At 32.0% G+C, this 12,819-nt stretch overlaps 1 protein-coding gene across 3 annotated transcripts in view; it reads left to right on the top strand.

Moving 5' to 3' along the window:
* The window catches only part of GRIA4 (glutamate ionotropic receptor AMPA type subunit 4), a gene marked incomplete at both ends in the record, with an annotated part of 512,633 nt that overhangs the window by 441,005 nt on the left and 58,809 nt on the right, over window positions 1-12,819 (top strand). For 2 of the 3 annotated variants that reach the window (XM_082660213.1, XM_082660214.1), the window contains 2 exons: window positions 2,129-2,239; window positions 10,059-10,265. In XM_082660213.1, the coding sequence (XP_082516339.1) occupies window positions 2,129-2,239; window positions 10,059-10,265 (318 nt within the window). Of the gene's footprint in view, window positions 1-2,128; window positions 2,240-3,578; window positions 3,612-10,058; window positions 10,266-12,819 lie in introns of those variants that run through there. The other variant, XM_082660215.1, reaches the window with a different exon arrangement.

Raw genomic sequence — 12,819 nt, 5'->3', positions numbered from 1 at the left:
GAATCCAAAGAAGACAAATACTTCTCTGACATTTCCTGCCAGTTAGCAATTTAAATGCTTCCATGTTTTTGCTTTAACATTACAAAATTATTTTTCACCGAATTTCTGTCTCTAGGAAAAAAGTGCCTCTTTCCCTGTCTAATTAAATGAGATCAGGCATGGGAAGTGTCCCTAGTAAATTGTAAAATGTTGTGAAAAATTGGAGAGAAAAACTCTATCTCATATGAAGTTCTAGGTGTAAACTTTAATATTCCTTTCTTTAAGAAGTGACCCTTATATCACTGTTCACCCCATACTGTCCTACTTCCCAAAAAGTCCATGACCCACATGAGATCTATGCACAAACCATGACTCCATACACAAACCATGGTTTTCTTTTTCACCAGAATTTCAAGCAGATATAAGGCAAATAGATACAGTTGGGTAAAATTTTGCCTATTATTTTAATTTGCCAGTACTTCTAAATCATTTATCTTTGGGTGGGGGGAGATAGTCATGAACACACAGGTTGTTCTTAACTGCAAAATGTCAAGGTCTTGTCAACATCCGAAGACTCTCCAGAATGTGTCCCAGATCTGTAGTTTTTCTGTTGTGGGAACTCAAAAATAAAGAAAAAATGCTTTCCCAGAAAATGGGCTGCTGAGATCTGGAAGGTGGCTGCATCGTAACAGAGTACTAAACTGTGAAACCTATTTTTATGTTGTATAACTGTCATGTGGAAAGGAAAACTAACAGGGAGCAACTATGTTTTTTAAGTTATTTTTTAAGTACATGTAGGATTTGAAGAGAGGATAGGTCCTCAAAGTCATACTTGTTTTGCTTTAATTAAATTTTTCACTGACTCATTAAATAAATATTAGCTATAAATAAATTCAAATGGGCAATTGAAAATAATTGCTGAATTGATTTATACTCATAATTTTGGATCAAACTAAGCAATATAGCAAACCATATTAATGAAAATTCTTTTTTATGTCTATTCTGTTATTGAATATTTGTGAATAATATAGTGTCTCTTTCTGATATGCTAATGCTTACTTTATTTTAAAATGTTCACAAATACTAACATGAAAGTTAAGAACTTGGAGGAAGCAAGAGAGACTTTCAAAACATATTGGGACAAATAGTGATTACAGACCAGTGAGCAATTACATACATTTTATTGGAAATATGAGTTTTATCAACTGCAGCCAGAAATTCAAGAAAGAAGTTTGGCAAGCATTAAACGAACACCCATTTGGGGAGTTTATGTAGCATAATAGCAAAGTATATGGACTGGTAATTGCACCTACCTTTACATTTGCTATGTGTATAAACTTTAAGATGCATATATTTTTTAAACAGTATTCATTACAGTGTCTGCCAGACAGCAAGCAGGCAAGAAGAGGTAGCCATTAGTATTACTTAGTGGTCTGCATGATAAAAAGAAACTTAAATTTCCTTTAGGACCCCATTTATTTACTTTGTAAAGTGTTTAACTAATTACTTCATATATTTTATGGAAAGGAGTTTGTTCCACATCTAAATGAGAAGTAATATAAGGATTTAAAGTGAAAAAATTAAAAAATTTCAAAAGTGAAAATGTTAAGTAATCATTAATATTAACATCTGATGTATTTAGCATTTAAAAATGGTGAGACTAGTGGCTAGGTTATGTGAAACCAAAAACTATTTCCATATTGCTTTAAAAATACACAAGTCTTTTTTCTTGAAAACATCTTGTATGTGTACCCTATGTAAATCTGACTCTTCCCTTTACCATAAAACCTGTAACATTATTGATAAAATCATGTAAATTAGTTACAGAAGGTGCCAATCAATCTCACTACAAGAGGATCAACACAAATGGTATTCCATCTGTATCCACCTTCTTTTTTGAACTCATCCATTCTCAATGTCTTGGCTACTCCATGATTGTAAATTGCAAATTTGCCAAATGTATAACTAGGCAGTATCATTAGCATCAGGAAAACTGGCTCATTATCAATTAAGAAAACTTCCAAACACATTACTGTGTGCTTTATAAATTTGTTTTGTTTGCTTACTTATTAATACCTCTCATTGCTCTGATAAGAACTAAAGAAAACTCTTCTAAAATGTGTTTTCAATAATTTTCTGTATTTGGCAGGTTGGGTACTGGAATGATATGGATAAATTAGTCTTAATTCAAGATATGCCCACTCTTGGCAATGACACAGCAGCTATTGAGAACAGAACAGTGGTTGTAACCACTATTATGGTAAGTTTTGGTCTGTGCTTTATGATGTTCCATTTTGTCCACAGGCAATTTTAATTCCCCAGCTACAGTGAACAGGGAGGATGAAAGCTGCATCTTAGTGATGGTGGCATGGGTGTTCTGATCCACAAAAGTCTATCGAGGCTTTGAATAAGTTTGTCTCGAACTTTGAGTACATTTAGTACTTTTATTTGTATTATCTTTTGTTGCATTACTGTTCTTGGAAAAATGCTCAGGTGTTAAAAATTGAAGCTCTCTAGTTGGAAATGTATGAAATGCTAAGATTTCAAAGGACAAAAGAATAAACATGAAAAAGATCAACAACTAATCACATAAAAATATCCAGTAGTAAACATCATATCATTGTTGTTATTATGTTTTTAAAACACCAATGTAATAATCGTTAATAGTGTTTAAAATTATAATTTTCAGGTACTTTATCCATTTAATAATGATTTGCATTGTCTGTTTATAATAGTGGAGGTATGAATGTGAAGATTTTAATGAGTATGCTTTACACAACTATGCTTTAGAAATAAATTTATTTTATATTTAATTTTAATGCAAAAAGGGGTTTTTATACCGATTATTTTTCTCATTGACCTGTGACAAATACACAATAAAATGTACTGGAATTCTCCTAGGAATTAAGAAAAATGATATTCATTCAGTCACATCATAAAATGAAAAATACTCTAAATTTTAAGGCTGCTTTTTCAAAGAGATTCTCGTGAACTTATCTTTTAAATAATATGATGCCTCATATTTTTCTCTTCTAAATTCAAACATGCTTTTTAGAGTCAATGCTAGTCAAAGGAGATCAACAATCGGTAACCTTTTCTATCTAATTTAAAGTTGTATATCCTCAGCTCACTGTCTCGTTAGGCAGAACACATTTTTGACTACTTTTGAAGCCCTTACTCTAAATAAAGTGGAAGTATTTTATGTAATTTAGTTTTTAGCTTGTGTAATTTTAATTTTATGCTTTTAGTAATGTCAAGTTATTTCCAAAATTTTGACATGGAGGTCAAAGCATGAAAATGCCAGAGAAAAGCTTTCATAATGTTGCAGTTAATTTTATCAGTGTTGCATCACCAGCTAGAAACTTAATGTTAATCTGCCAAGACTTAGTTGGAAGTTTATAATTTTAGAATGCAAACCAACCAACAGCAGTTTTTGTGTAAGGATGCAAAATATATATCTTCTAACTTAATTGTGTAATATTTGCATGGGACTTAAATATATATATATGTATGTATATATATAATATACATATATATATACATTCCTAAAAAAGACAGTAATGGAAAGTCATACTTCAGTTCAGTCCTCCTCTTTTCAGCCTCTGATGAAGAATCCTATTTTAAGGAATTGATCAAGAAAGAAATGAGCTCCACGCTGTTCGACCATTCCTAACTAAAGCTCAAGTCTTTTTCTCCTGTGTAGTAAATTTAAGCTAATTTTTCATGTGGGATTCTTCTTGGATGACCAACTCTGGACAACCAGAAAAAAAAGTTTTTAAGTTCTGTGACTTTCCAGAGATACTAAAACAAAAGAAGAATTAATCCTCATCTTTTTCAAGAAAATAGATGTTGAAAAAGAGTCGCTTAATTCTGATGTATCCATTCCCATATCTGGAAATGAGGTCATTGTATGTAAATGATGGAATTATCATACTTCTAATTCCAAGCGTAGATTTTCTAAAAGTAAATATCTGTGAATTTGTGTCCTTCTTTTCTGAATACACGTAGTTGTTTTCTTTAAAGATTTTTTGAAATTTTGCCTGTTATATGTGAAATAAAGTGTTTTAATGTGCATTATAAATATAATGTAGAGAATCTCCTTTTTTTCTGTTATTAAAGGAGCTGGAGATATAATTCTTAAAACCAAAATATTGAATTAGTTTTGCAAGCATGGCTGTTTTTCAGGAAGCATGCTGTCAAAAAATAAGTACAAATTACTGAAGAATCCAATTGTTTCCTATATACATAACGACTATTCTGTAAAGTTATCTGTTCTTTGACAGTGATATCACCAATATTTTTGCAATCAAAATAGTGCAATACTAGTATCTGTCTTTTGTATAAAAATGTAGTCTCCATATAAATAATGCCTCTGACCTTTGCAACTTCAATAATTCAAAAAAAAAAAAACTAGAATCCTTCCTTATATTTGCTTTTGTTGAAAATGATATTCCAGGACCTATGACATCTCCATCATCTCATTCATTTTGAAAGAAATATTCTTCCTTATAAATGAATGAGATATGGGCACCAGTGTATAATAACCCCTCAAATTCAGTTGAAAACTTCCAACAGCAATGGAACTGGTTAGATATTAAACTATGTGCAAGACAGATATCTAGACACAAAAGAAGGCTGAGAGTGTTGTGGCACTGGAACTCACTCATTTTGATCGAAATTGATATGGCCTTGCTGTTCTCCCATTTGTTTTTCCTTTGTGTATATTGTTATTTACATGTTGATACACTGTAATAGTATATGATACTGTTAAATAAAGTTGATTGAGAAATTCATTTATTCATTCATAAATATTTATTAAGCGTCTGCTATTTGCTAGGCACAGTTATAAGCCCGGGGATATGTTAGCCAACAAAACAGACAAAAATCCTGCACTCTCAATTGAACTTTCATTCTAGTGAGAGAAAGCAGACAAGAAACATGATAAATAAGTATAGTAGATATCATTCTTAGATAAAAAGTGTCTTTAGCTTTTAGAATTTCTGAAATCTATTTGTTTTATATCTACATGTGATCTTCATTTTAATGACTAATGTATTCTTCCTGAATATAGTCATACTGAATATAACTTAACTAAATCTAAATAAAAGTAAAATTGACAATATCATCACATGAGAATCATGACTACAAAGTTGAAGGGTCTAAAGTTCTAGATTCAGATGCTCATCATTTTTTCTAAGTCTTAGTGACTAAAAATTTGCAAAATTTATGAGACTGTAACCATACAGTGGTTTAACATTTTACATTCAAAATAAACAACCTAAGGAAGCCAAATCTGTGCCATGTGGTTTGGGTAAGTGCAGCAATTGAGGAAAAGGCAGTTTGCAGTAGACGTCGTAGTGGTGATTTCATCTGTAATCTCACTACTTTGGCTGAACTCTCTGGAAAAAGAGAGATGATGCAGTTATATTTCAGCCAAGCCCATTTTTCCCCAAATCTTTACCACTGAAGGTAAAGAGGTTGATGATGCATTACTAAAGTAAGAATGTACTTCTTGCCATCATAGGAACATAACAATCCTTTTGGAAATTTTTGCATAAAATCCAAATTTATTCACCGTAGACTCAGAATTACATTATAAACCTTAAAGCAATTTTACTTATACCACTTAGTCCTTCCAGGAATATTTTTTATACTTTTTATGTGTTGTTTGATATTTTATCTCTTCTATGTAGAATTTTGTAAATGCACTATACATAGATGCATGTGTGTATACAATACACACATGCATATTTATATACACATATATGTATATACCGATACAGAAAATACAGATATTTTTATTTTCTTCCTTGTACCAGAGGAATATTTTTTATACATTTTATGAGTTGTTTGATATTTTATCTCTTCTATGTAGAATTTTGTAAATGCAGTATACATAGATGCATGTGTGTATACAATATACACATGCATATTTATATACACATATATGTATATACCGATACAGAAAATAGATACTTTTATTTTCTTCCTGTACCAGATATTAATCTTCCCCATACATACACCTGTCTCCAAAGAGCTTATAACTCAATGTTTTTAAATGTTATTTTTAATAAGTTTAAAACTGTGCCACCATTAAATTTACTCATTTTTTATGTATTGAATAATAACATTTTAATATTCACTTTTAAGAATTTTACACATGGGATAAATTATCTACATTGAGATCTTTGGAGAAAAACAAATATCCACATAGCAAATAACCTTTGTTGATGCTACTGATTTTATTATTTTAACTGTTTTCAAGTAGCAATTTTAATGATTATATTTGTGATGTTTAGAAAATCTTAAAGCTTTTCTAATAAATATATATATTTCAATAGTTTTACTTTTGCTAAATACAAACAAGAATTTCCTCAATAGGAAAATGATACTTTACTGATTGAAAATCATCTTAATTCATTTACACAAACATTTTCATAAGCAAACCCTAATGTAGTAGTTTTAAACGGAGATTGATTTCTTTCCTGAAATTGCAGAGCAGATGTAGAACACTATGCATTATGGAAATTGTGGTAATAAACTCATAGTCACTAAGAAGTAGTGCATTTCAAATAACTTCTAAGGAATTATTGTCCCACAGAACAAAGTAGTTGATAACAAAGATGGTAGGTTATATTCCATTTTTATTCACAGTTGAACACTTGGGGCTCCATAAGGTTGCGTAACAAAAACGGCCCACAAATACCCCTTAATGATTGGCTATGACTCGTTTTTTATTATATTGAAAAGATTTGGTATTTTCTTCACCTGTAGTAGCCCCCAAACTTTGTATTGAATCTCCTCAAGTATGCAGTGTTTGAAGGGCTACTTGGGGATAAATTATCAGATTCAAGATGGGGCAAATGAAGAGGTTGGGAAAGTGTTGAGGATTTGCTGCTAATTTGGATTTGATGTGGAAGAAAAGGAAAATGAGACACACTCAAAGAAATTGGGAAGAGCTGAGCAACTGTGAGAGGTTTCCTGCAAGAAATGCCTAGCAATTCTCTCCCTTTGTTCTTCCATCTTCCTGAGTGTGATCATCTTATTTCTCTTAATTTCCATGCACCAATATCTGAATATCAACAATTACGCATGCCCTTGTTTGTGCAAAAAGCCTAGCTAAATTTCTAATCAACATCTTCGGTAAGCTGAAGGTTTCTCTAGCCTTTATTGGTTCGTTTGTCAGGAAAACAAAGACCTGATGTGCCCCTGCTATCCAAAAAGGAAACTGAAAAAGATGAAAACACTAAATAAATTTGTATTTATATATACATGTACCTGTTTCAGAAGAGGTGACCTGGAACTTGTCAATATTTACTTTCCTTTTGAAGATCTGAATAAGAAGTTCCAATACAATTACTTTTCCATGATATTCTTACTTAGGAAGCACTGATAGACAAGGAGATCTTTATATTTATTGAATGCCTTATATTTATTGAGTACCAGACACAATGAGGAAATATGGAACGATTTTATCTACATTGTTTACTCAAGATTTCATATAGAGAATTTCATTCACTAAAAATATAGAAATTCATTTATCTAATCTTGTCACCTTGCTTGTTAAATCATATGAAATCTCAAATGGTTGCATATATTTTGACAGATGCAACAATAGCTTCAAAAATGTCCAGATATTTCAAAATATAGGTTCAACTCTCACTCCTGCTAGTTCTGTGAAATTGAGCAATTTGTTGAAACTAAGCTTAAATTTTCCATCTGCAAAATGGGAAATGCCTACCTCAAAATGGCAGTGTGAAAAGTAAATAAAAGAGCACAATTAAAGAACAATTAAGAACTTAGAACTCTGTAACTGACACAGAGTAAGCACTAAATAAGTGAGGGCTAATATTATTTTTTACTACTATATTTTATTATTGTCCCCTACCACTCTCACTCCTTTACCTTTATTAAAAAGAATTTAACCTTAATCACAAGAGGACGAAGGGGATATTTTATTTATTTGTGTACCCCTAGTTCCCAGAAAGCTGCCTGGCACACAGTGGGTGTTTAACAAATATTTAAGTAAATACTAAAAATGCAGCTTTGAATGATGCAAATTGTTCACTATATAATGTACAGGGGATTTTGCAAATTAGATGATAATGCTAGCTAGAGAAAATTCTGTACACAAGCTAATATGGTAGTATACATATCTGAGGGCTAAAATTCATGTGTTCAAATATTTCAGACACTTTAGAATTTATCAACCTTAGTACCAAATGTGAACCTTAGCAATATTCCTTTTGAAAACCTCTCGTTTGTTATACTAACAGCCATTTCAATTAGAATGTTAAGCATTTTGCAAATGTGTGATTCTTGCTTTTTTATACATATTCTTCCATATTTTAACTAGCTATTTCAAGAAATAATGAAAGGATTAGTTCATTTTAACTACTAATATTCCACAGCATAGCTTAGAAGTTAACAATGTATTGCAACAACTCACCGATTTTCATAACCACATTCATAATTTGAAAAATGCTTCATATTTGGAGAATGTTTTCTGTAAGTTAACAAATAATTTTCATCTATCTAAAGAGACAATTAGCGGCCTTTATTTTGTTGGTGGAGAAACTTTCTTTACCCAAGTCCAGTGTTAGAATATTCATCAAATTCAAGGAAGAAGTGAGAGACTTCTGGGTCACTTGGCCGTGTCTACCTAAGGCAGGATTTAAGAAAACAATACAAGGAGCAATGCTATACAATTTCCCACAATAGAGTTATTTAGGCATCTCTATGAGCGAATCATATATCATGTAATGTACAGTTTTATTAAGTTTTTAGAAATAGTTTCTACATTTACAAAGTACTTAAAAACAAAATCAGAATTAGTGTAGACTGCCATGTAATACAAAGTAAATTACCTTCTAATCCAGAGTTTTAAGAGCAAGTTCAACTTTCCCAACTACAGATTTCTGGGAGAAAAGAAAAGATTTGTATTAAAATTACTAAATGTCTCAGTACAATTTTATAAAATATGAATCATTACTTCAATGACACTGTGGTCAAAAGTGGTCACTCCTTGTCTGCAAATGATTAAAAAATCTGAAGTGTGACCAGGAGTTCTGTAGGTACTGCGTGTTCGCCAGGCCTATCTTTGAGTTGGTGGCATTAGGTTTTATTTATAAAATCAAGTGCTTTTTTGCTAACATGTCTCTTTAGTTTCACAGACTTTAAATGGTTTGGTTTAGAGGTGTGTGTGTGTGTGTGTGTGTGTGTGTATGTGTACTGAAAACTGTTCAGTTATTATTAGTTAACAGTAATCTTTTTCATTTTATAAGGATTTTCACAATAATTCTTCATGCTATTTTGTCTTACTTGCTTCAGAAACTAAATGGGAATATTACTTGAAGTGTGTGATTGTCACAACTGGGGAAAAATTATTAGTTTCCATTGGAAACATATTTTATAATAGAATAAAAATTCATGGAACACAGCCCTAATTAAAGCCAAAATATAGGACAATTTTAGGAAAGCCAATTTAATGTAAATTAGTATATAAAATTTTAAAAACTACTAATTCATTTCTTCTTTGAACTTGCTAATAATGCCTGCTCTGAGAAAGACATATTGCTAAATGCTAAAGAGCAAAGAATGATAGAGCTCTTTTCCTAAAGAAAGTCTCAGTTGAATGTGGCTGAATAAGATGCAGAATACGGAGAACTGTGACTTTGAATGAGTCTTTTATTACACGAAGCTGACTCCTAAATAGTCTTCAGGTCATGAGATACTTTGGAAATAGTAATTTCATTGCCATAAATGATAATTTATGCTTCTCTAGTCTATTATTAATGTATATTTTTCCTATCACAGTCACAGTGCTAGGTATGTAATAATCACTCAAGAGAAAATTATTTTAAAGATTTAATTTTTAGTATCCAATGTAAAGCAACTTAATATACTTCTAAGCACATTTATACATTCATCTGTTTTACTATCAATTTCTTGCCACACAAAATCAGTGTGTGTACTAATACTAAATATAATATTTTGTTAAATTCTGAAACTGAAAAGTTGCATGAAGTTTTTGAATGTTTTATAATTTCTCCCTTACAGTTCTACTTCTCTCATTATAGGAATCCCCATATGTTATGTACAAGAAAAATCATGAAATGTTTGAAGGAAATGACAAGTATGAAGGATACTGTGTAGATTTGGCATCTGAAATTGCAAAACATATTGGTATCAAGTATAAAATTGCCATTGTCCCTGATGGAAAATATGGAGCAAGGGATGCAGACACAAAAATCTGGAATGGGATGGTAGGGGAACTTGTTTATGGGGTAAGCAAATCAATCTATTGAAAATTTACTTACATAAACCTGAAGTTTTTTTTCATGTGGGCACATACCAATTTTTAAATGTCTACTGTTGTCTTTTAAATTTGCAGTTACATTCAAAGAAGCATATATGATGTCAAATGTTTCTCTATTTCATTAATAATGCAATTTCCAAACAATGGGAGAAACCAATACTTGATAATTTCAAAAAGATAAAAATTCAGAATACAATGTCCTATTTTATAAAAAATAACACTGACTTCAGTATCTGCCATGATTATTCTCTTAAGCCTGATGCTGTTATACAATAGACATGTTGTTTTGAGAACTATTTTGAGAGTTACTTATATCCCTGTTGGTTGTATTTACTGGTAAATATATTTTAAGTTATTGGTGAAGCAATCAGTAAACTATTTTAACATATATTAAAGTATTCACCAATAATGTGAAGTTCTTACAACTCTGCTGAACACAGTAAATTTAAACTTAATGCAACAACATCATTTTTTCCTACACAACAAAACACAAAAGCTAGAATTTATTCCATAATGGGCTTCACATGAAATCATGTCATGCCCTTCCCTTTGAGTTCACAAGATATTGAGTGTATATATCGAAAGCCAAGGGCAAATTCAATGTAGACATTCCTGCCTGAACCAGAACAAGATTGGTCTCTTCAGGTTCCACTGCAAAGTGTTAAAATCAAGCCAACAGTTATCAAATGCTAGTGAAGGTATGATATTTCCAAAGTCCAGAAAACAAACCTAGAGCTCACAGTAAGCTCTATTCATCAAGTAACCAATAAGTCACATACACTTGAAATGTATTCTGAAACTTTCTATAAGCTAATTCATATTTCACAAATTTCACCTTCAAAACACATTGTCTGATTAATTGTCACAAGACCCCTTTAAAAATAAAGAATTACACAAGAGTCATCCTTCACCAGGAAAGAATAAAGGTAGAACAAGTTAGAGCATAACTGAAATATATAGAGGGGTTCACTTTCCGAGCCAGAACTGCAATTCAATAGTTTTGTGATTCTGCATCCTGCTTTTCAGACCGTGAAGCAATGAACATTCTCCACACAGTCCAGTATGGTAGCTATAACCTCAGCAGCAAGAGGAAATTGTTTGACATTAAAGAGCAATTAGTTAGTTTTATATTCATTTGAAAGAACTGCCGACTAGTTAGGTGCCCTAAGTGAGGAAAACTAAATTCGCACTTTTAAAAAATCAAAAAGTACTTTATCACAGGGCTCATCAACAGTTTGATATTGAGTTTTAAGTCCCAAAGAAAAAGGGTTCCTAAAGCATGTGTCCATTGGTAATATTTTAAATTTTTAGACTTTAAATGTGAACATTAACCTAAATGTTAGAACTACACTAATTCATATCCTTCAGAAGACACTATTGAGTATTTGATCTCAAAAACTCATTCTTGGATTACCAATTAATTATGGACCAGATAACTAACCAGAGTTACTTTCTAAGACATTTGTTACATATCTCTCCTCTGGAGTCCTTACCAATTTGGCAGCCCAGGCTCACCCCTTGGCAAGGGTTCTGACCACATTTTATTGGGAGAATATTGTTTAAATAATGAAAACAGGTGATATGAAGAGAGTAACGTAATTAACACCAAAAATTTGTATCAGTAGTACTCGTGTCACAGGCACAGAAAGTCCCAGGCAGTTCTCAGAGAGAGAAGATAACATAATGGTTATTAATGCTTATTCATTCATCAGCCAGCCTGCTAGGGTTTAAATAATCTGATCTTTGCCACTTGAGTTGTCCAGTTTTTTCGCAAAAGGAATCTTTTTCCATGTCTCATACACTTTCCACAGATTTGTTATTTTCCATTCTGGTGTCTGCAAAGTCTTTACTTGTTTCTCAACTACTTTTTTTTTCTTTTTACTGCTAATACTTACATGAAATCCCAGTTTGCAGGGCCCTAAATAAAACTCCATCTATATTCTTATACTCAACAAAGCCAGCAAAATGATTAACTTTGAATCCATTTTTTTTTACTTTACTCTTTGCAAACTTTGTTACTGTAATTTTTAGGGATAGATTATCTGTGAGACAGGCATATGTAATCTCAGCACACCACCAGATGGTTACCCCAAAGCTCAAAACCTCCATGACACTCTCAGGTCCATTCTGCCTGTCACACCTGCACACTGCAGCAAGTTCATTATATGATCTTCTGTGGTACACTGCTCCAGCGCCTTCTTCTGGGCCCCGCTGTACTTGTGTGTGTATAAACAACCCAAGGGATTGTTTTCTCAAAGCAAGTTCCATGGCCTTCCAACACCAGAATTACTTGTGGTGTGTGTTAAAATGCTGGTTCATGAGCCTTACTCCAGAGGTCTTTGAGAATCCAAATATTATCAGGTTCTTACAGGAGATATTTCTCACAATTTTGGAAGTCACTGAGAGGTAATGGAACAAGGCAAACACAGCATCTCCAATGTTAGCAGAGAAAACTCAGATGTATCCTCTGTTCACTGGCCTCTTTCAAATCACAAATTTCAGAACTTCAAATGTGTCCTCAT

The sequence above is a fragment of the Grampus griseus genome, assembly GCF_964374135.1.
Source record: "Grampus griseus genome assembly, chromosome: 8".
Taxonomy (NCBI): Eukaryota; Metazoa; Chordata; class Mammalia; order Artiodactyla; family Delphinidae; genus Grampus; species Grampus griseus.
This window is presented reverse-complemented; position numbering and strand designations above follow the sequence as displayed.